The 24,809-nt window shown below is 48.4% G+C and overlaps 1 protein-coding gene across 2 annotated transcripts in view; it reads right to left on the reverse strand.

Moving 5' to 3' along the window:
- LOC142566749 (cytochrome P450 4V2-like) overlaps positions 1-24,809 on the reverse strand; it is a 152,862-nt gene that overhangs the window by 56,638 nt on the left and 71,415 nt on the right. For both annotated transcript variants that reach the window (XM_075677629.1, XM_075677630.1), the window contains exons 3-4: positions 21,675-21,760; positions 11,377-11,567 (exon numbers count right to left, since the gene is read on the reverse strand). In XM_075677629.1, the coding sequence (XP_075533744.1) occupies positions 11,377-11,567; positions 21,675-21,760 (277 nt within the window). The remainder of the gene's footprint in view (positions 1-11,376; positions 11,568-21,674; positions 21,761-24,809) is intronic.

A 24,809-nucleotide genomic window follows, 5' to 3' on the forward strand; every position in this document is an offset into this window, starting at 1 on the left:
AAAAAGGTGCACTTCAATGTGGTGATTTGCATCGACCGACAGAGAGCGAAGTAGGGAAGCATCAGCCCGGCGTTTCAACAAGTGGCCAGTGCAAGAACAATTTCTATTTAGTCGCTGCGAACCACGGCAGATATGCAGACAAAATATTTCATTTCCACCCATTAAAAAAAAGTGAATTCGTCCAAGTAGCCATACAAGTTGATAGCAATTTGGCCCAACTGGAATGAATTGGAAACTAACTAAAATGCTCCACTTGAATTGGAAAAACCAATTTGACTTCGCAGTTCAAGTTGGTCATTCCAACTGGTCAATCATTTTCTATTTGGTCTCCTAGTTGGAATGTTTGTTAGTCCAACTGGTTGCACATATTCTAATCTGGGACCCATTCGAACAGTGCATTTCCCATTGGTCTCCCAACTGGGATGCTTGTATGTCCAATTAGTTGTACATGGAGTAGACCTATTGGAGTAGACCTATTGGAACATTGCTCTTCCAATTAAAATTCTGGTTGTAATGTTTCTTGCTAACATTGCAGCCTAATTAAAAGTTCCTTTAGCCCAGGTTATAATTGTCATGAAAGTGTCTGGTGTACCGTTAACGTGTGCGGTATGCTGGTTCTGGTAGGTGGTGTGTACAGGCGTCCCAACGCTCCTGTCGAATGCATGATGCAATTGCACGACTTCCTTCAAACCAAGGTAAATGCCAGAACTAAGCTGATATTAACCGGCGATATCAATCTTGCAGGAATAGACTGTTATAACCTAAGGTTTTGGACTAGGGATAAGGAAAGCTGTGACCCACTGGTCAAAATAATGTTTTGCTTTTCATTATCGCAGCTAGTTAACAACCCAACAAGACAGCAGGGAGACGCCGCGTCAGTGCTGGGCCTGGCATTTGTCTCCAACACTCTCAAACCAGAAATTAGCATAGAAGATGGCATTTCTGATCATAAAATGATCTGACTGACCTTTCTTGAGCTAGCATCACAGGCGGGTCATAAAAACTATCCTTACATTGATTTTAAAGATTATAGAAGAGCAGATGATGACAGCATCATAGACTATTTCGAAACTGTGTTTGAGGATTTCACATTGCCGCCTTCATATGTTGTCTGTGCGCAAAATTTAAAGGTGCCGTAAAACATTGTATAGAATATTTTATTCCGACAATACGTAAACGAACACACAGAAAAACACCCTGGGTCACCCCGCAGTATCATCCACTCGAAAAGAAAATTGCAAAGGATGCGCAGCATCCTTTGCAATTTCTCGGCAATCGCGCATCTATCAGGTGCGTTAAAGTTATAATTAAAAAAAGACGAGAGATAACTTTTTCTCCAATACTCTGACGAACTTTTTGCACAATCAGCGGCAAAAATTCTGGCGCTATCTATCAAAACCTCAAAACCAACTACGGCAAATTGAAATCGCGGGATCTCTCACACATGATGCACACGCTATTGCTAACGCTTTCAATGCCCATTTCCAATCTGTGTTCACACACCCTTCCCGTTCAAGTGACTTAGAAGGGTGATGGTTTGGGCTAGTTGGTTTTCCATTTTAGATAGTGTGTTACAGTGCGAAGCATGGACAAGGGACGCAAGAAAAGCGCCTGTCCTCGTTTTTCTTCCGTCCCTTCTCCGTGCTTCGCACTATACCACACTATGTAAAAAAAATGCAAGCGACGTTTCGTTTGCACCTAATTCAGTGGTGCCCGCTGTCGTTATAACTGAGCAGGTATACTGAACCTGCTCTTGAACATAGGTGAAAAAAAAACGCCCTGTCCCGATAACATTTCCAATGCGTTTCTAGAACGATATGCTGGCCAACTAGCTCTGCTCTTACACAAGATTTTTACGGTGTCGCTTCAAGCAGCTGCATTACCCTCAGACAGGCTCGTTGAAAAATTAATCCCTATTCACAAAGATGGCAATAGGTTGCACATAGAGACATACCGACCGATTTCTCTAGCAAGGTGCTCCTGCAAACTAACAGAGCACATTATTAACAAATCAATTATTAGGTACTTAGAAAGCAATAACCTGATACACCCTAAACACATGGTTTCAGGAAGGGCCTTTCCAGGATAACACAGCTATTGGAAATTTCTCATGACTTCGCAGAGATAATCAATTCCTGACTTCAAGGATCATGTTATATTCGTAGATTTCTCCAAAACCTTCCATCACGTACCTCCCAGTGTGAACTGAGTAAAAACTTAAACTAATTTGGCATTGAATCTAACACTGTTGCATGGATAGCGTCTTATCTCCCAGTCAGATCGCAATATGTATTGGTAAATGTATTGGTAAACAATGCTGAGTCTTGAGGGTTTTTTCTGGTGTACCACAGGGGTCCGTGCTGGGGCCATTGCTCTTTCTTGTGTACATCAACGACATCCCATCATGTGTTGAACATAACGTAACAATGTCTCTTTTCGCAGATGATTGTGTTCTCTACGCAACTGTTTGGTTCCTGAATGATCAAATTGAACTAATCAACTCACTAAACAGCATTGCAAATTGGTCTGAAAGGTGGGGAATGAAATTCAACATCAGTTAAACAGCATGCATCACTTTTACACATAAAAAGGTACTTGACATATTCACTTACAATATAAGGGGCATATGAATAATAAGGTCAGGTATTGTAAAATATTCTGGTGTGACATTCTCGAGCTCGCTCAAATGGGACATTCACATTGATAACACATGTGAAAAGGCATTCAGGCAACTCAATTTCTTGCATCGGAAATTGGCTACAGCACCATCCCATGTCAATTTAACTCGGGCGCAATTCGGGCGCCGTCAGATTGCAGTGTTGGGACACCTCGTTGACGCATCCGGTGTCCAACCAGATCCGGAAAAAGTTCGCGCCGTACGCAGTTTCCCTGTGCCACGTTCTGCTTCGGACGTGCACTGCTCCTTCGGTCTGTGTTCTTGCTTTCGCCGTTTCGTCAAAAACTTCGCCGACGTTGCTCGGCCTTTGACAGATCTTCTAAAGAACACACCATTCTCATGGGGCCCGGAGTAGGCTCCCGCGTTCGCCGCTCTCATCGGGTTTCTGACCACCCCTCCCATACTTTCCCACTTTGATCCATCTGCACCGACCGAAGTCCACACTGACGCAAGCGGCCACGGCATCGACGCCGTTCTCGCCCAACAGCAGAATGGTACCGAGTGCGTAATAGCTTACGCCAGCCGCCTGCTGTCCCCTGCCGAGAGAAATTACTCCATCACCGAGCGGGAGTGCTTGGCTTTAGTTTGGGATATCGCCAAGTTCCGGCCATATTTGTACGGCCGCACGTTTTCGGTCGTTACAGACCACCACGCCCTCTGCTGGCTGTCTTCCCTCCGGGACCCCACAGGACGGCTTGGTCAATGGGCTTTGCGGCTCCAGCAATTTTCATTTGTTTTCAACTATAAGCCTGGACGTCTGCACAAGGACGCTGACTGTCTCTCGCGTCACCCCGTGGATACCCCTGATCAGGCCTGTTGCCCATGATCCGGTGACCTGCGTGATGGCTTTCACTGACATGACCGAGACGCGCGCTGAACAACAACGCGACGCATGCTTACAGTCCATCATCGCCGGAGTGGAATCTGGCAGCGCCGACGGCACGTGCCGCATGTTCGTGCTGCATGAGGGCATCCTTTACCGCCGCAATATCAACCCTGACGGCCCTGAGTTGCTCCTTGTCCTTCCTCGTCATCTGCGATCTGTCGTTCTCGAACAACTTCACGATGCACTGACGGCGGGACACCCTGGAGTTTTGCGTACATACGACCGCGTACGACGCCGGCTCTTCTGGCCGGGTCTCTACCGCCCTCTGCGTCGTCATGTCGCAACTTTCGAATTGTGTCAGCGCCGGAAGAAACCTCCCCTGCCACCTGTCGGACGACTTCATCCAATTGAAGTTCCCTCTGAACTGTTCTTTCGTGTAGGCCTTGACTTGCTTGGCCCTTTTCCGACGACGATTAGGGGGAATAAGTGGATTGCCGTCGCTGCTGATTACGCGACACGCTACGCGATAACATCGGCTTTGCCGACTAGTTGCGCAACAGATGTCGCCGATTTTCTCCTTCACGACGTCATTCTCCAGCACGGTGCACCTCGAGAGTTACATACAGGCCGCGGCCGCTTGTTCTTGTCTAGAGCTGTGGACGACCTCCTCCGCTCTCGTGCCACTAAGCACAAGCTGTCCACCGCCTACCACCCACAAACGAACGCTCTTACGGAACGCCTCAACCGAACACTCACACAGATGCTGTCAATGTACGTTTCGAACGATCACCGCGACTGGGACGCCACGCTGGCCTACGTGACATTCGCGTGTAACTCGTGTAGACATGACACCGCACCCTTTTATCTTTTGTATGATCGCGATCCCACATCGCCTTTTGACGCCATCCTACCTTCTGTGCCCCGCGTTGCCATTGAGTACGCTCGCGAAGTCATCGATCCCACTCACATGGCGCGTCAAATCACCCGATCTCGCTTATGAGCCTCGCAGCATCTGCAGAAAAAGCGTTACGACCGGTGCCATCGCGATGTTCAGTTCGCCGCAGGTGCTTGGGTGCTGCTTTGGTCACCATGTCGTCGGGTCGGCCTCTCCCAGAAGCTTCTCTCTCGCTACACAGGGCCTCATCAATTCCTACGTCAAGTTAACGACGTCAATTACGAGGTCGCGCCATTACAGTTTAATCCATCCTCAAGTCCACCGCCTGTTGACGTCGTGCACGTTTCACAGCTGAAGCCATACTTCACTCGCAGTTCTTCGCCTACCATGCGCCGAGACGGCGCTTCACCACCCGGGGGTCCTGTTACGGAAGGACGAACGAAGAGAGGAAGAAGATCGCGAGACGCTGGCTTCTGCAGGTTGTTGGCGGTCAGCCATCTTGTCTACGCTGACTCATCCTGCATATCTATTGTAAATATAGTCTCTATATACTCCTAACATCCCCGTAACAATATGTTAAGGTCGTTCGTGGTCCTTTTAACTTTGGAATGATGCCTTGAAAGATAGGGCACAAATACAATATACATGAGAATGCTGATGTAAATTTGCTACAGTGGCCTCAATAAGCTTGACGCAGATTGAAGGAACACAACATTACAAACTACAAATCATAGAGCAGAACATGCAGACCAAACTTCAGTGTGCACATCAACACGAGCATGTAAATACTGCTGCTGAGCATATGGTCACAAGTTTCATTCGAGATTACCTTTTACAAATATACCCAATGAATCTGACCTTAAACTGGATGCTCAAAAACATGATGTCAAGAAGGAAATAAACCGCATGAGCACTGATTTCAAAATTTAAATAAAATCCAAAGGAAATTAAATTGGGAACCCTACTAAAGTGTTTCTCACAGCTCCGGGAGTTTTCGCGCGAGATACGCTCCGAAGAAGAGGCGGATCGTTGGGAGCGTAGGATAGCACAAGAGCTGCGACAGCGCGAAAAGGACGAGCGCATCAAACAGGAGAAAGAGCGGAAGCGCGGGGAAGCTCCACAACGCAAGACTGACGGGGCCGATTGGGCACGGGCTTCCCGGAGCGTCCTCGATGTGGAGAGGGAGATTGCGCTGTTGCGCGCGAAGGAAGAACGTGTCGAGAACGACTCAGAGGGCCTGTAGGGCTCCGACCACCGACGCTGTGGAACCTCATCTCTCTAAAGTGAGCCTTGCGCAGACGGCAATGGTCATCCCAGTGACTTCGTCGCGCGCCCGTGTTGGTTTTCGCTGTGGATAAATTGAACCCAAATACGTCAACACTCTAAAAAAGAATGTACTTGTCTCTCGCTCACTTATCGAAGTTGTAGAAGGTAGTGCTCACGTGTGGACGGTGAATGTGTCCTCCGAGTCAATTATTTTGCCTGCAGGACTGAAAGTAGCACGCTTTGAGAAGATGGTCTTGTGAGCATTCGTGAAGTTGCTACTTCCACAAGCGCAAGCTCGTCGCTCAGCGACCACTCTTGAAAAGTTAAGAGCACGATTAATAAATCGCTTCCATCTTCCCACCGACTAGCGCTCCAAGAGTTCCTTGCCCGCTACGCTTCAGTGTTTGATTTTGCACAAGAGCGTCTACATTCACCACCACACTCACGCGCACACCACCGAATCAATACTAGAACAGCGTCGCCAATACGACAGAAGCCGTACCGCGTTTCGTCAGCCGAGCGCAAAGTGATCGTCGAACAAGTTACAGACATGCTACAGAAAAGCGTCATCCAGCAGTCCAGTAGTCTGTAGGCGGCTCCAGTTATATTGGTCAAAAACAAAGAAGACTCATGGCGATTCTGCGTCGACTACAGGTGCCTAAACGCAGTGACAAAGAAGGATGTGTATCCTCTCCCACGTGTAGATGACGCCATTGACTGTTTACATTCTGCCTCGTACTTCTCCTCTGTCGATTTGCGCTCAGGGTACTGGCAGATACCTATGCACCCCTCAGACAAGGAGAAGACTGCCTCCATAACGCCGGATGGACTCTTCGAGTTTAATGTAATGTCTTGTGGTTTGTGTAATGCTGCGGCAACATTCGAACGATTTATGGACACGATTCTGCGCGGATTTCGAAGGGAAATATGCATGTGTTACCTGGACGACGTTGTCATTTACGGCAAGACATTTCACGAGCACGACCAACGACTGGAAGTTGTCCTTGACTGCATAGGGCAAGCTGCACTGCTATTAAGCTCCAAAAAGTGCCATTTTGGTTTGCGTCAAACACTTGTTTTGGGTTTCCTCGTCGACAAAGAAGGCATCCGCCCAGACCCGCAGAAGCTTGCAGCCGTTTAAATGTGAGTATGCATTCCGTCAACTAAAATTTCCGCTCACCTCAGCTCCAATTTTTCACCACTTTGATCCTGAGGCCCCAATTGAGCTTCAACCGATGCTAGTGGTCTGGGCGGCGGAGCAGTACCCGTACATATATATAGCGGACGCCAATAATTCATCGCCTACGCAAACCGTACCCTTACCTTCGCTGAGCGGAATTATACCTTGACCGAATTGGAATGGCTCGCGCTAGTCTTCGCTGTCCACAAGTTTCGACCATACTTGTACGGCCGCCACTTCACGATAGTGACAGACCACCATTCTCTTTGTTGGTAGGTTGAACTACGCGATCCATCTAGCTGATTAGCTCGGTGAACATTACGGCTTCTAGAATACGACTTTTCCATTACATACAAGAGTAGTCACTGTCACACCGATGCTGACTGTTTATCTCGCCTTCCGTCAGCAAGCATGCGAGATACAGACGATGACTTAGATGAATATCTCCTTACCATCTCTGAACAGTTCCCTGATGCGACCATCTTCAAGCGTGAGCAAAAGCATGACCCTTCCATTAGACCTATTCTTGACGCCACTCGATCACCAGCACGGGGCTCACCTTTCATTAGTGTGGACGGTTTATTGTATAGGACGAATTATTCTGCTGACGACGCTCCACTTCTCCTCGTGGTTCCCCCAAACACTGAGACCTATGATCCTTCAGGTCGTGCACGATGACATCACGTGAGGCCACTTTGGCTTTGCTTGGCTGCTCCACCGGCTGCGCCAACATTTCTATTGGCTCAAGCTCTGGAAGACGGCGAAGCAGTACTTTTCCAGCTACGTAATTTGCCAACGACATAAGCAGTTAACGACGCCTTCTGCAGGTGCTCTGCAGCCAGTTAAGCCGCGACCTTACCATTTAAAAAGTTGGTGTTGACTTGCTGGGTCTCTTCCCCAAGTCTACTAACGTCGCTAGATTATTGTGTGTATGGACCATTTGACCCGGTATACTGAGACGGCGGCACTTGCTTCGGCTACACCAGCTGACGTTTCGTCTTTCCTGCTCTACTCCGTGATTCCCCGTCACGGTGCTCCACGCGTTGTGATTAGTGATCGTGGACGGCACTTTACTGCGGACGTTGGTGAAAAACTACTACGTCTTTGTAGATGCGATTACCGGCACTCGACCCCTTACCACCGCAAACAAACGGCCTGACTAAGTGCACGAATCGTACCCTGACCAACATGCCTGCCATGTATGTCTCCACAAATAACAAAAATTGGGATTCTGTTTTAGCATTGGTTACGTACGCTTACAATACTGCAAAGCATGAAGTCACAGGTTATGCGCATTTCTTTCTTCTGTATGCGCGCAACCCCAAAAGCTTTATCGACACCATCCTTCCCTGGTCTCCACATGATGTCTCTTCCATAGGCCAGACTTTGTCTTGCGGAAGAAGCCCGTCGACTGGCCCGCCTTCGGACTCTCTCCTCTCAAGATCATGACAAGGCTCGTTATGACGCTCGACATATGCTCGTCACATTTGCTCCTGGGGACTTTGTTTGGCTTTGGACATCGGTACGGAAAAAGGGAATGTACACAAAATTTCTGTCACGATACACCGGCCCTAACGCCATACTGAAACGCTTGAGTGACGTGACATACTTCATCGCAAGAGTGACTTCGCACAACCGGAGGTCACGTAAAAGCAAGTCGTGCACATTGCCCAACTCAAGCTGTACCACCATCGGGCTACATACAACTCGCTCGGAGAGCTTCTTCTGCCCCTGGAGAAGCTGTCACGCTGCACGACACAGCCGAAGGAAGAGAAAGTAGAGGCGTGCGCGAGGAGCTGGCCGCTGCCTGTTGGCCTTGCATGACCATCCCCCTTGCTCTACGCTAACCATCTATCATCTTGTAAATAAACCCATACCACCCGTAACAATATATTTCTCTATCTCACAACGAACTATCTTAGTTCCGTGATGAATTAAAACTGCATGCGGCGCATGTGTGACGTGAAACAGGGTGTTGCTGCGTGTATATATATATATATATATATATATATATATATATATATATATATATATATATATATATATATATATATGTGTGTGTGTGTGTGTGTGTGTGTGTGTGTGATCCAGTACATTAAAATAAACTGTTGTAAGTGCGCGCTCGTGTGTATCATGTCTACTTCTCGTCCTCGTATTTTGCGCACTAAAACCTTCAATCGTGCAGCGTGTGACAGTAGTAAAAACGAAGGGAGTTGTGTTGCGCATCTTCTAATGCCGCTCACAAGAAATCTGAGCGAATTACATGCATTACAGACTATCTCAGATTGTTAAACGTGGACGGCCATCATTGGATGAAGCACGCATTTCAACAGCTGACCGGCGGTACGATAGGCCGCATATCACTTCCAATACGCCCTACGTATGCCTTATAGTGATGCTGAACGAAGCAGGTGTGCCTTCTCAGGAGACAAACTTCTCATCGCAGCAGTGGCAGCGCGCCAAAGCGATAAGATTTTGATTTGCTTTTTCGTACATTTTGTTGCTAAGGTTGTACCGGCGTGACTATCGCCTCCAAAGCAGCGATAGGCGAGCCTTCCAATGTTCTGTGCTCACACCTTTCGCAGATGCATAGCCTACCAAAGTTTTACTTCCACGTCTACATCGTGAGTGACCAACACTTGCGCTACCTCCACTCAAGTCCGGAGCTGCCGGACGGTTTTCTTTTGGAGTTCCGACTTCTAGAGGCCCCGACATCTACTAGAAGCCGCGGCAGGTCGCGATTTCGCACTATGGCATTACTGTCAAGGTGCCTCGTCAACAACCTACGCTGCCGGTGCTGCCTGTACATCTCTCCCAGATTGCGTGAACTCGGCACTACCAATGACGACACCATCTACACACTTTAGCTGGACTCCTTTACCGCGACTTGAGAATTTGACTATATTTCAATCGCGCTTCGCACTGGGAGGGGGGCCCTGTAGCAGCGCGACTATCGCCTCCAAATCAGGCGGTAGTTGTGCCGTTGTGCTGACCATAGCCGCGCGTGTTGACGACGGTGGGCGCAGACGATGAGGAGCAATAAGACGCCAAATGACGCAACGGTTCAAACTGCGAGACCTGTTGCGTGTGCGCGCTCCAGGTGACGTAGTGAGCAAGGAGGGCTGCTTGCAAGTCCGCATAGACGTCGGGGCCTGGAGATGACAACCGGAGCCTGGAATCCAGTTGGAGCCTGGAACTTTGTTGAGAAAGAAGTGGCTCTCCACCTGGATGAACCAAATGCCGGCATGTCGATATAGAATTCCCGGACACCCTACAACCGCGGGACGTCTGCCGGACTGCGTGAGACCACGTCACTCGCCTTGGTAGAGTCGGTGCGCTGACGTTGGCATAGCTGGGCTCGGTCGTTCGGTGTCACTAATTTGTGGGAAGGCTGCGCGAAGAGCCACTATAGCCATGGCTTATGTAGGCCGGCTAGCCATGGTGCAGCAGAAGCACGGGAGCGCCCGACACCGCGGCCGCATAAGTCGAGCGCACAAGCGTGTTCTATTCGCGTGCTACCTGCACGTGAGCCTTCTTCGCCTGCCTTGGAGGCGATAGTCGCGCCGCTACAAGGTGTTGGGTAGTAGTGTAGCGTTCTTTCGTTTTCATGCTTTTAAGCCTTTTTGAATGCGAAGCATTTCTTTGCATAATCACCCGCCGTGGTTGCTTAGTCACTCTGGTGTGGCGCTACTAAGCACGAGGTCGCGGTATCAAATCGCGGCCGTGGCGACCACATTTCCATCGATGTGAAGCACAAAAACGCCGGTCAAGTAATGCTACCTGCTTACACATTGCGACTACGGCCGCACTCCAATGGATGCGCGACGCAAACAAGACTCGTGTATTGTGTTATGGGTTAAATAATTCCAGCCTGTCAAAGTTAAACCACAGCCCTCCACTAAGACATTTCTCGTTACTCAGTGTGCAGTTTCGGGACGTTATACCCCTCAGCTTAATTATCTTGTATTGCGTGTTCGCAAGAGGGAGTGGCATCAACTTTTACTGCTGAATCTGAGAAAGGGTTCTTACTGCTGTGTAAAAAAGCCGCAGTTTCGCCCGAAAGGCGAAGCAATGATTTCGACAGCAACTTAGTAGACAGCCATACGAAGTAAGGAGAGTAGTTTTATGGCCGTATACGCTTGTAAACATTCGCTTACGAACTAAATTAACAAGCATGGTGTCAGTGCGCAAAGGAATAACATTAACACTTCATACTCAATGACCGCGGAAACTCGCTGTGATTCCTCGCTGGCGTGAGGAAGGGTGGCCGCAGCAGCGAGCGAAGTGACCTTCGTGCTGTCTCCAGCCTCAACGTAAACTGAGCGGCGAGAACACAGCACACGCAAAGCCGCAAGCCATCGGGCCACCTCGACACCGACGGCGGCGACGATGGCAGAAATGCGCCTGGATTATCCATATAATTGATATCGCAATGAAATTTAAAATGATGCTACCAAAATAGCGACCGCAGCCTTACAGGAAGATTGATTCAAAAACTGAAAGAGATATTTACAGAAGTGTCGAGTTCATACCAAGCAAGACGTTCAAGGTGCACGAAGCTGCCAAGGGCACCACGTCTATCCAAGGCTTGCTGAGCTCTTTTTCAATCTTAGCAGCTGTCAGCCTCGCCATGGCGTTCATGGGCCCCACAAAATCCTCGAGAATCTTGAAGTGGAAAGCTGGCGTCAGCATGCGCCTCCGGCTCTTCCACTTGGCTCCAGAACTGCAGAGAGAGATGTAATTTTTTTTTTAATTTTCGCTGCATAGTTTTTACAGTACAATGCTGTAGCACACAGTGAGAAATCCCCACCGCATCAGAAATAACTATTACCGTTTCTGGCGCAATGCAAGAATACATCATCGGTAAAAGAGTAGAAAGGTTTTTCAGTGGCTACTTGGTATAATAAAATCGCGATACTCGATGAAAATACGTATAAACTATGAATGGTGCGACGTTTTCGCAATTGACAGAACTTGAGCAACGATAACTGAAGAATGAAAGTTTTGCGCCCTACACAGAGAGCCCTGCGTGAATTGCTCTGTGAATTACAGTGATTAAAAGCTTCAATGTTAGTGCGGTCTACTTGTTAATGCAAAATTCGCGGCAGTTGCGCAAAACGCTACGTCGAGAGCCAGCACGTTAAGTTGAGGTGAGGATGCTCACAGCAGGCACGTTTTTATGGTATCATGGTAGCAAGGGTGAGAATATTCTATAGAAGTTACGGACACCCAGAGAGAGAGAGAGAGAGAGAGAGAGAGAGAAAGCTTTTATTGTCGAGGTTGAGTGGAGTTTTCTTTCCCAGCGGTGTGGTCTAGCGTGGCGTCTGCTTCGCCGCGACCCTATCAGCCCATTCCGCGAACCGTATCTGGTCTTCCGGGTTGTAAGTTTTCGTTTTCATCTCCCACTCTTCGTGTGAAAGAGCTCGCCTAAAGAGTTCTCTCGGGGAAGGGTTCTTTTGGCCTCCCCACAAGATGTGATCTTAGTCCGCCAGGGGGCAGTTACAATGTTTGCAGTTTGGTGGATATTCACCACCCGTCACTGCAGCTAGTCTTTTTGGACTAAGTACAGACCTAGTCTGTACTCTCCTGAGGTTAGTGGCCTGTATTCTTGCCAGTGTCTCGTGCGGGGATGGATATATTCGCCTCGATTCGCGGTAATAAACTGCCATATCGTTAAAGGTGTGGATACCTTCATGTCGGTCAACCCCTTCGGGCAAGCCCACCTCCCGGTTAATTGCTGCTCGGGTGGCTAGGTGGGCGGCCTCATTACCAGGGTTCTCCGCATGCGCTGGTACCAACACCAAGTTCAATTGATTGAGTTCTTTGTTGATGATTCTGAATGCTCGAGGGGAAATGAAACCCGAGGTGTAGTTACGAATAGCTGTTTTCGAGTCGGATATAATAATCTTGGTGCCCGGGATGGAGGTGCCCATGGCGATGGCGGCCTCTTCCGCCTCCACAATGGAAGATGTGTTTACCGTCGCACAGCTGATGGTGTATCCGTCGCCAGTAGTGAGGCCTATTGTGTGTCGACCATCACTGGTGCGAGCAGTATCCACGTAAATGGCGGGTTGGTTTTTGTAGCATTGCCAGAGTGCCGCCGCCCTAGCTGTGCGTCTACCTCTGTTTTCAATTCTCATGTTTTTCGGAAACGGGGGGATAATGATCTTGGTCCGGATAGTGTTAGGTATCCGGTGTTGTTGCGGGATGTCTAACGCTGGGCGATACCCAAGGTGTCCAGGATCCGCTGTCCCGCGTGTGTGCCGGATAATCAAACTGTTTAAGCCCATTTGTGGGCCTCTATGATTTCCTCTACGCTGTTAAGCAACCGTAGACTCAAGAGTGCGTTCGTATTAGTCCATTTTGGTAGCCCAAGGGACTGTTTGAATAACGTTTGGATTACACCTGTTAATTTGTTTCGAGTCTCTCTTCCTGAGATGCAATTAAGGGCAGACATACGCCACTGGGTCAGAAAAAAGGCCTGAATTAGTCTCCAGGCATCTTTCTCCTTAACTCCATGCCGTCGTTTGGAGGCCCTCCTGAGAAGGTTCTGTAATTGCCCAGCCGTAGTTTGGAGTCATGCTACAGCTACTTGGTTGTGCGTGTTTTGCTGGTTCCACAATCCTAACACTCTTACTTTAGGAACGGGTGGGACCGGTTGACCAGCTTCCTGCACCTGAATGTGTGCGGGCATATTGGCAGCCGGATTCGCGGCATTTTTGGTCCGGACTATAAGCAGTTCTGATTTTTTCGGCGAACAGCTGAGGCCATTGTTGCGAGCGTGTTTCAGCACTGCGTCAGTGGCTGCCTGCAGTGATTCTGAAATTTCTCCATCTGACCCTGTGCCCGTTCAGATCGTTGCGTCATCGGCGTATATGGCGTGCGTAATATGAGGAACCTCTTTGAGCTGTCGGGATAAGCCGCTCATGATGGTATTAAAGAGGAAAGGAGAAAGTACTGCTCCCTGTGGTGTACTTCTACCGCCGAGCTCTATGGTTTTGCTTTCAATACCTCTATGTTTACGGTGGCAGTACGCCCCTTGAGGACTGTGGTATTATAGGTATATGTTCTCTTACCTACGCTCATTTTGGATACGTTTTCTAGAATGGCTCGATGTGAGACATTGTCAAACGCTTTGTGTATGTCTAATGCTAACACTGTTCGAGTTGCGCGTATAGGCACTGGGTTAATGATATCATTTTGTACCTGCCACAGTATGTCTTGGGTGCACAGTTTGGATCGAAAGCCGATCATTGTCTCTGGGAAGAGGTGGTTGGTTTCGGCATAGTCAACCAGCGTTTCTGTTCTTAGGTGTTTTAAATTTTCTAGCTGGGCACGTTGCTCCGCGTTTAACACTATATGAACTGCGCTAACGGAAAAGGACAGTGAAAGATGACAAATGGGAAGCGCTGTCTCGCAATCTTTCAAGGCACAGAGTTTCAAAGAAGCGTTCATTTCAAAACACAGTGCCTTTATAACAACCGAAATTACGCATGCATGATGTGAGCTTGACAAAAAGCAGGAAAGGTAAAATAGTTGCGAGTTAGCGCTTGTTTGTCATCTTGCACTGCCCTGTGTCGTTTGAGTTCTACAGTGGTAATTTGTGTGTTTGGTCAATTTATGTCTCTCTTCGTGTGCATCTGTGTCTGCAACGCGTGTGTTTCTCTGCCGCTGTCATTCTCCGTCTCTGTCAATAGTCATTTACGTTCTACATGGCGTGAAAGCCCCAACTTCCCGACAACAAATATTGCTAGACACATAATGTAGTACTGCGAAGATCCTATATAGCTCTCAAGATGTGCTCAAAGCTTCCTCCTGATTGTCGCAATGGTGTACGCCTCAGTGAGACAATAGGAATTCATGACTGCCAATCGCGACTACAAGATAAACACGGCAGAAGCGCTGGTTCACCATACAGGAAGGCGCAGAAAGTAAAATCAGTGAGCATGACCATGATGATGTATGGGGTGTTGTGGTACAAGGTCTAATGTTGGCCAATGCCATCTCTGGAGCTACTGACTTGCGATGTGCTAACTTCACTAAAAAGTTTAAACTGATTTTATGTTGTCCCATCATCAGCGGCGGCCGGTCGGAGCAGATTGCGATAAGGGATTATTTTCGCTCAATCGCACTTCCTAGCAGCTAGCCTATCTCGCTGAGCCAACAGGATCGCCACCCGCTGGACAGTTAGACGGTCGCTGCGTGCGGTGACCCATGTATGGGACATTCCTTTGCTGCCTGGCGCTCCATATTTCCTAAGCCACTGCATCAAACGCAACAGGCAGCCTCTCGGCGCAACACATATAATCTTGCAAGAAACGCCCCTGTGCCCATGTTTTAAGATCAACAGGGGTGACCGCTGGGAGCAGATCGGTCTAAAGGCTTCGTTTTACTCACTCGCACTTCCTAGCAGCCGATTTAACCAGCTGAGTAAACAGGATCGCCACCCGCTGTACTTTTAGACGGTCGCTGCGTGCTGTGACCCATCTACCGGACACTCCTGTGCTGCCTGGCTGTCCATATTTATCAAGCCACTGCCGCAAACGTCACCACGCAGCCTTTCGGCGCAACACATATAATCTTGCAAAAAGCGCCCCGTGCCCATCTTTTAAGACCGGCACGGGCGACATCTCCGAGCACATCGGGCTAAGGGCTTCATTTTACTCATTCGCACTTCCTAGCAGCTGATCTATCCAGCTGAGCCAACAGGATCGCCACCCTCGGTGTTTTTGGATGGTCGCTGCGTAGTAGAGCGCAGCGGACGGCCACAGCTCCTGGGCCCCTGGACTAGCACTCCAACAGCGCACTCCGGGGGGCGCAGCTACATTTTTACAGCTCAGTAAAGTTTTTCGGTCAATCTGGTAAAGGCAAGGCTATACAAACAATGAAAAAGCACCGACGAAAACACATGTTACATACTTAAGTTGCGAAGTCGGAGGGCTCGAACGCCTCTGTTCACGCAGAGCGTCACCCGCGTACACCCGCGTAGGCGCTGCCGCCATCTGGCGGCAAGCCAAGGCACGGAGGCGTCCGCGATATACGCCGCCTGCGGAGAGTTCAACTTAACCTAGTCTAGTAACGTTGTGCATGCCGAGCTGCATAGAGTTTCTCACTATATTATCTAGATTGAAATCTGGCGCTACTGCGCTGTGGTGTGCATGGGAATGCCGCTATATTGTGACTTCGGATTGGCATCGTTCTCGGAACGCCAGGCAAGCACCGTTCCGTCTGTCACAATGATTAATTTTCTACTAAGATAGCACGTAAAAAGCTGTTCTAGCTTCATTATTACACAAAAACGTGTTTTGTTTAACTATGAGAACTTGTTATTGCATGTACAATTATATGAAACGTAAAAAGTATCAGCGGGCAGCTAAAGTTGGAGGACCGACGACAAGATTCGTGCTCGCTTTGGAACAGTTTGTCTGTTCTTGCTTTTCTTTGTTCCGTTATGCATTGTAGGTAAGTAAACTTCACTGAAAGATGTAATATGCGTGAATGGCAACATTTCATGAAGATTTTACTCTAAGAACGCGTTCTTTACGTAGCCATATCCATATTTTAGACAAAGCCTCTTACAACATCAGCCAACACAAGCCTCGCAGACACATATACCGTCATTCCCATGACGGCCTTAGGACTCCCATAGACGGTGGCGCCAGATTTCCTTCTAGGTGTTATAGTGAGAAACTCTATGCCGAGCTGCTGTTGCCGCCTGCCATCCCGCATCGACGATTCCACACTCCAGGCCATAACGCCCCCCCCCCCCCCCCTGCCAGTTCCAGATGGACCGAACGGGTCGACTTGGCAACCTGGGATTACATCAAGTTCGTTCATGGCGCTATAGTTTACTAGAGTATGGGTAATGGGCCGAGGGGGAGGCGCGGGCAATGCGCGCGTGTGAAGCAGAAAACCCGGAAAATCTTTGCAGCCGCGACGGCGCTTTGGGACATTTCACCTGGGACCCACCGTGCCACTTGTGCTGTTCTGTGTTTTGTGCGCGCATTTGTTATTTCGTGTGCAGTTTTTTCTCCGACCATTGAGGTGACATGACGAAGCCTCGTCGGAAGAACTACTGTTTCGCTCCCGGTTGCAGATGTGGGTACTGCGGCGTGAAGAACGCGCCGAAGTTGTTTGGTACCCCGAGGACGACGAAAGGCGCTGTGTTTGCAACCGGAACATTCACCGTGCTGATAAGCCCCTGGAGCTGTGTGTGAGCTACAGTTCGCATAAAAGTACGTATTTCGAGGCTATGTTCACGTAATTATAGGAAAGGCAGTGCGCATACCACGTGGACTGCCCTCGCTTTCATCGGACGCAGTACCGACCATTCTGCCGAATATTGCCAAGTACCTGCCGAAGGTGCCAGTACGCGAAAGACCTCCAGGTAAGAAGGTGTGCGCAGAACCTACAGTGTGTGGCTCGTCTAAGAAACCTTGCTTGCAAGTTGATGAGCTTGAAACGGATGAGCTGCCAATGTACGTGCAGTAAATGCCGTTTGACTTATGGAATGTGTATCAATCGACAGAGCAGTGGGCTGATCACAAATTTCATCAACTATGATGGTGCTGCTTATGTTCACGCCTCTTATAACAGCCCGTCTCACGCTGTCATGATCGAAAAGACTGTCTTCATGGATTCCGGAAGTACACAAGGCGACGTTGTCTGCCGGACGTGTGTTTGCCGTACGTTAATGTAGGAACCACTCTCGCACATCATGGAAGAAGCGCAACAGGTTCTGCATGACTCTTTTTGTCCTGTTTTTCAGCGAAGCTGTCTATGGCTAACATCTCGGGATTTCTTTGTGGCTTAAAGTCGACAGAAAACTATCATCAACTATGGCTCATACCTCCAGGCAGAGGCTACAAGCACTCAACAAAGTGAACCGGACCGTGCATACATTCTCTAAAATCACGCATACAACCTAGGGACCAGCGTACGTTTTAATGAACAAGCTTAAGACAAGCATCCGAACCACGTGCATAATTGGTGATAAAACACTACTACGCCTACATGCAATGCGAAGCACGTAGCGCTCCCCGCATACGTTTCCCGGTAAAGATTACCGTCGGGCTAGCTGCCGCGGCGACGACAGCTTGTCTGTTGCAAACGAAGCAGGGAGTGACGTAACTACACTTTCGTACGTGCAAGGGGAATCCGCCTAGTAAATGATTTGTGTTGCGACACGCACGTATGATGAGGACTCCTGAAGAGCAGCATGCGTACGAGGCGCGGCGAATTTCTCTTAGCTCTGGCTCACTCTATGCAGGTGCAGGAAGTAGCGACGCAAGCAAAGTCGCAGGCCGTCGAAACGTAATAATTAAGTGTGTGTGAATGTCGCCACGTGAATAATTTCAAACTACGTAGCAAAGGGTAATCGTTATAGTTGTCGTTTACAGCTTCGCTATCCAACCACTTTTACAGCATGGATTGGACCCCATTTTTTTATGTGTAAATAAAGTGCTCTCTGTGGAACTAGGCCTGTGTGTACGCTCAATGTTTTCTTTTCAGTTCAGGTTCCGATAAGCCAGTCGCGCCACCGGCGCGTGCTTGGACTCGCAACTACCAAAGTTTTTAAGCTTTTGTCCTGGCAAGAAAAAAAAACGAGAAAGGAAAACGAAGCAACTCGGTTTCTTACACCTCTTTATCTCTCTTCTGTATATTAAAGAACGCGGTGGAGCGAATTGAAACGCGTTTTTCCAGCCGGGCGAGGAGACATCCGACGCGTATGCGTGCATGAAGGGCCCAGGTGAAAGGTGCAGCAGCGCCACCTGTACGTTTCTGGGAAAACTGCTTCACCGCGGAGCCTTCCCACGGCCCACTACCCCTAATCTAGTACACTATAATGTCGGCCGACGCAGGATATAAAGAACAGCTGGCTAGCTCCCACTTCGGGCACGACAACGCAACTAAGATAGCGAACTCACGCTGGCTGTTGTTACAACTACGTTAACGCTGATGCTATCGTCCGTGCGTATTCACCCGGATCGACAACCGCCTGCGGACCTGCTGCTGTTGCCTGCCGAACCACATCGACGATTGCGCACTCCAGCTCATCACCCGCCAGTTGCAATTTAACCCAACTAGTCCACCTAGCAACCTGGGATAACATCAAGTCCGTTCATGTCGGCCGACGCAGGATATTAAGGACAGCTGGCTGGCTCCCACTTTGGGCACGACATCGCACCTAAGATGCCAAACTCAAGCTGGCTGTTAATACAGGTTAGTTACCTCAAAGGTGTTCATTGCTTTAGACGTAGTAATTACTGTTTGGCGGTGTGGTGCCCACCACAGTATAGTGAGAATTTGGAACTTTTGATGGCTGTGCTTGCTTGCAGATTTTATTACCCTTGAACTTATACGGAACCTCACGGCGTCGCTCGCGACGACAGCGACGCCGACGGCAGATATGCGCCTGGAGTGTCTATATGATTGCTATCGCAATAAAACCCACCGTCTGGCTGCCCCTTGACCTTAACCTCCGCATAATTTTGTGGTGGTGGCGCAGGATACATGATAACTTTCTCGAACCACAGCTAAGCGAGTACTCCGGTTTAGAAGGATGTTGGGTATATGGCAAATCAGTTCTGCGGACGCCCGCAAGGTGGAGGAAAGTACCTGAAAGGGAAAACTAGCGTCCACCGGAATTGTAGCACGAAGCTACAAAGGAAATCCATACGGGTTTCTCAGAAAGAAATCCTCGCAGTTGAAGAAAAGTTTGTCCTGGACCAGGACGAATTTTTCAACTGCAAGGCTTTCTTTCTGAGAAACCCATATGGGTTTCCTTTGTAGCTTCGTGCTACACTTTGGGTGGATGCTAATTTTTTTCCTTTCTTGTCGGGTTTATGTTGAGCATGGTTGCTTATCCGAGTGTATCCGGAAGATGGGAAATCTAGGCTCTTTCACCACATCGCTCCCTTCTGAGCTACCAGCCTGCTTCTGTTTTCAATGTACCAATAACTTGGCGACTTGGTATCCACGCCGAAGTAAGCGTTTCTTGCAATAGTAATTAGGTTGAATTGCTATAATGCATTGAAGGCAATTTGCAAGTGTTGGGGAATGTGTGCTATTTGAGATGTATGCAGTGAGAAGATAGCGATATGAATGTGTTACGTCCGCAAAAGATCGACTTCATGTTACGAATCGGTCGCATCAACGTTTATTCGACGTTGGTGTGACCAAAACGTAAATACGCGTCATTGGTTGGTATACAGGATGCTTCAAAAATTCATTTGAAATTTATTAAGATAGCGATGAAGTGACGAATAAAGAATTTTATCGCACTTGCTTTTATCACAAATACGTACATTCCAAAACAATCCGACATAGTATTTAAACAAGTAAATACGCAACTTCGAGTACTTACGTTTTTAACCAAAACAGCCACACGATTGATACAAATGCAAAACTTCGCAACAGTCTTTCAAGTAGGTCATAGCCGTTTTCAAACACAAAAAACTTGGTGGTTCTAACGGATAACTAACTACAGTGAATTTCACCAAGAAAACATAAACTGAACTGTTTGAGAGTGTATCAACGCTCTTCACATGAGGGAGCCGTTATGACATCATGGGCCATCACGCTGCTTTGCGCTACCTCCCCGCTCACGCGGACTGTGCGGGATCTCAATGTTGGCAGACAGTTTTAACGACTTACGCTCCCCAGAACGAGCACAAGCGGGAGCATGGGCGTGCTTTTCCAGTGTCGTGGGTGATATGAAAAGCAGTTGCTTCATCGCTGAGCTTGACATTTTCGTGCACTAAATATCATGGATGCGAAGTGAACAAGACCGCAAAGGCAGTGGCGATGTCGATGCCACCTTTATACTACCTCTGAGGCTGGTGTCATGGTAGACCAGTCGGCAAGATACCCCCCCGGTGATCCCCGCTGTCTCCTTCACCTAGAGCCTAGGGATGTTTCGTACCGGTGTAGCAAAACGTCTCCCATCCCCAGAATATTTCGACATCAGCACCTTCGCACCGAAAGTGCGTGATATTGTGGTCATGTTAGGTGCAGTTCCCGTTGCGAAGTGAGGCATTTTTCCTTCGTGTGAATAGAGTGCTTTAGCTTGTCCGCCATTCCGGCATACGCAGAAGTCTGGACGTCTTAGCGGATGGGCAGGAGGCGTAAGCTTGAGCCGCTTAACAGGTGCTGGCACCTGGTGGGGCATAGCTGAACGACACACGCACAGAGCTAACATTGCATCAACCAAGTATATTCTACTTGACTGCTGATGTAAATTTTCGGCAGAGGCGAATCATGACACAATTACGCCTCTGCAAAAAATTTAGACCAGTAACGAGAAAAAAAATACGCTTGGTTACTGCAATATTAGCTCTGTGTTTGTCTGGTTCTGCTCTGCGCTATCAAGTGGGCTGAGCGCCGATCCGGCGGCTCGCGTTCACGCCTACGCCCCTCCGGTAAAAGGACCCGTCCACCTGCGTCAGTCGGAGCACCGGACAAGCCAAAACTCCCTATTGTCTCTGACACGACCTTAGCATAGGCCCATGACTGACGTAGGCTTGCTGGTATAACTTCCTTACAGGAAAACAGTGGAGAAATACCAGACAGCACTTGCCCTGTCATTCTTTCTTGTCTCGCTTTTTTCGCGCTATTTTCCCCTAATAATTACTACCTCGAGATGTATTGCAATATGTACCTGTGTCATAAATGCAATCCTGATGAAATCTTTTATTATGATGTCTTATATATTTTCGAGGTATTTAGAGTGCATGTTCTGAAATACCCTGCATGTGGGGAACCACACATTAGGTTTTGAGACACTTCACCATCGTCATATTAGCCACTTGCGAATGGAGAGTACGAATACCTTGTTAGGAGTCCGGTTCCCAGCCACGAGTGAAGTAGCCAATAGGTAGAGGCTTTGGACTGCGTGGCGGGATTGTTCAGAACCGCCTGTAAGGTGAAACGGCAGAAATGATTACAACTTATTTATTTAACACGCCCTAAGTAAACGCGTGGTCTTCCCAAGTGCGCTTCAGCTTGTCTACAACACCAGATTTAATTGTAGCACTGTGGATGTTACGAGGAAAATGTTTTTTGGTGTGCCTGCGAATATTCTTGTGGCTCTATAGGCATCGTGAACGGCAGTTTCAAACATGACGTTCAAACATCAGACTTACATTTATTGCACATATTAGGAATAGTACATAGTTGCGCCTATACAGACTTAAGGTTTAATTACCTTTGGCGGGACCTCCTGTCAAGAAAAATGAGCACAACTACAAAAAAAGAAAATCAAAGCAAACGAAGGAGAGCATATATACACCACAAAAATAAATATATAATTTCGTCAGAACGCAACCATACCAAGGAATTAAGGAAACTACGTTCAATTTTGTTTTTCCGCCATAACGTGGCGTATCAAACTCAAAAATTCAAAATTCTCGCAGTGGCGTATGCAATGATGACAGCTAAAGAAAACAGAATCGAACAAAACACACCTTGATACTGTCGCGTCACCTCGGTACTTGAAATCGAGAGCGCTTATGCATCAGTGTTATCTCGATGAGTTAATTGTTCGATTGTCAATGCTTTTGACTAGACATCTGGCCGGAGAGCTCGTCGGCATTCGGGGTGAAATATCTGACCGCGGCAGCTGCTTCGGCGTAGTTTCTTTTGAACATTTTCAAAGCGAATCTTTCTTTGCCAACCATGGAGGAAGGAAAACTGAAAAGATGTGAAAGAAGCGGCCGCAGGTGCATCTCATCTGTGCACCCGAGAAACGCAGGGAAGGGAACGTTAGCGGATGCGCTGCAAGAGTGAGCAAGGCTCCACAGAACGTACGCCTGCGAACACATCGAACGGCTGTTTCATGGTCGCACGTAGAACGGGTCTACGCGCGTACTGTTCGGCACCATGCCATCACAAACTTTGGTTCCGCCAAGCTTCACCTACCACTTTTCTGGAGACGAGAGTTTAGTTCGCGTGAGTGCCACCACGTGGCGTACTGACCTTAAACTTTTCATCCGATTTCATCGGAGGATTTCGCAGAGCAGTTGTGGCGAATGGACGTGGATTTCGTGGCGAATGGACCTGCTTTCCGGGGCTCCGTGGCGGCGACGAAATCATAAGTTTTTGTGCATGCTTCGAGCTTGCTTCTGTTTATCTTTTGCCTTTAAATAGTAATGAGCGGTTTTCCTTTTCCTTTCTTTTTTTTTGTCTCTCGTATTTGGGGCGCGCGGGTGTGTTTCGTGCACATTTGGTTTTGCAGGATTGTTAGAGCGTCCTGTCGCGCCACGTGCTTCAACACGTGCAGCCAGTTGGGAGGTTGAGTGTTTGTAGTCTTTAAATCGTAGCTTGGAGGCGGAAAGATTAATAGTTATTAGGTGGTTTTACTGTGCTTCTTTTTGGTAGGAAAGTGAGAGCGTGGCCGCGTGGTTGAGTGCATGCGAGAGCGTGTCATACCTTCGGTCTCCGCGGCACTGATTGCTTTTGAAACGGTGCTGAGAGTTCCTTTGCGACATTTTGAGGATTTGGATCCTGTGCGTATCGGTTCTTGCTAAGGCACAAGATTCAAAGGCACAAGATTCAGTTTTACAAACACCGCTCCAACTCTCGGAGCACACTTTGCATCTCCGAGCCTCTCCTCACAGCCGTCCGGATATGCTTTTCATGCTTCTCTTTCATTTCCCTCTTTTCCTCGTCGAGGGAACTCACTATCCAATCGCAAACGCCGAATCGTTCACCACCTCCTGTTCCGCAATGTCCCATGTTTCTCCAACGTTGCACAATACGAGGCAACCACGTGGCTAACATTCACTGGCCAATCACAAACGCCGAATCGTTCACCACCTCCCGTTGCTCAACGTCCCATGTGTCTCCAACGTTGCACAATACGAGGCGACCACGTGGCAAACTGTGAGCCTGCCGTCGATGCTTTCCCCGGCAGTTCTCGACAATTACCCTGTCATCAATCAGCGGCCTCTTCGTGATAGTCTGGAGGCGGCGACGTTGTTGTCTTGAAGTTAGCGATAAAGCGTGAAGCCGAAGATCTGCAACCTGACTGCCTGTCCGTAAGACTCAGTTGACGTTGGGGGAGTTCTCTTGAGTGAACGATGAGGCGTGATAAGCACCCGTGACAGCTGCATGTCTGCCGTTGAAGCATCCTTTGTTCCGAGGAATTGTCAGGCACAACACCGGCCGTGACAACGGTCATCATCGCTCGCTTAATAAGAGAGCAAGCAGAAGATTATGATAAGGTAAAGTCCAGTTTGCTGAGGAAGTACAGGCTGTCAGCAGAAGTGTTCCAAAGGAAGTTCCGCCAAATGGAAAAGGCTAGGAATGAGTCCTATACAAGATTTGCGTATAAGCCTATGTCAAACATGGAGGAATGGCTCAAGGAACTATGGAGATCATGCGAAGGTCGTTAAGTGCTTTGCGCTTGAACAATCTTATAACGGGTTACCTGATAACGTGAGGTACTCGGTTCTATATAGGCCATAAGTTGGCACTGTAGCCAGAGCCGTTTAACTAGCCGAAAAATTTGTGACGGTGTCGGGCTCAGGAAGTCAGCGATGGTCGAAAAGGCTATCCCAGTTTCAGGCTCGGCAGGCCGAAGCCCAGGCTGAAAAATAGAAATCACAAGACTAGGATTGGGGGGTACCTCAAAATGTAATACTTCAAGGTGGAAAGGGACCCCTGAAGTTAAGATATTACCTTTGCCTTCTTACATTGCTGCGCAATGTAACAAGGCAAAGGTAGTGTTTTTATCGACCGGTTGCCATGACGAAAACACGAAGCTGCTCGGAACGTTCATGGGCGACGTTGAGTAAACGGGAAACCATGTCGCGTACTCCACGACTGCGCGGCTGCTATGAACGCGGTTCACAGCTCTTATATGGAACCTGAGATGTTCACACGTGAGTGCTCTTGGATTAGGCACGCTGTAGAAGCTCACAGTCCATGTCTTCCAGTCGCAAAGTTATCTATTAAAGGTCCTTTC

This window comes from Dermacentor variabilis, unplaced genomic scaffold, assembly GCF_050947875.1.
Source record: "Dermacentor variabilis isolate Ectoservices unplaced genomic scaffold, ASM5094787v1 scaffold_13, whole genome shotgun sequence".
NCBI lineage: Eukaryota > Metazoa > Arthropoda > Arachnida > Ixodida > Ixodidae > Dermacentor > Dermacentor variabilis.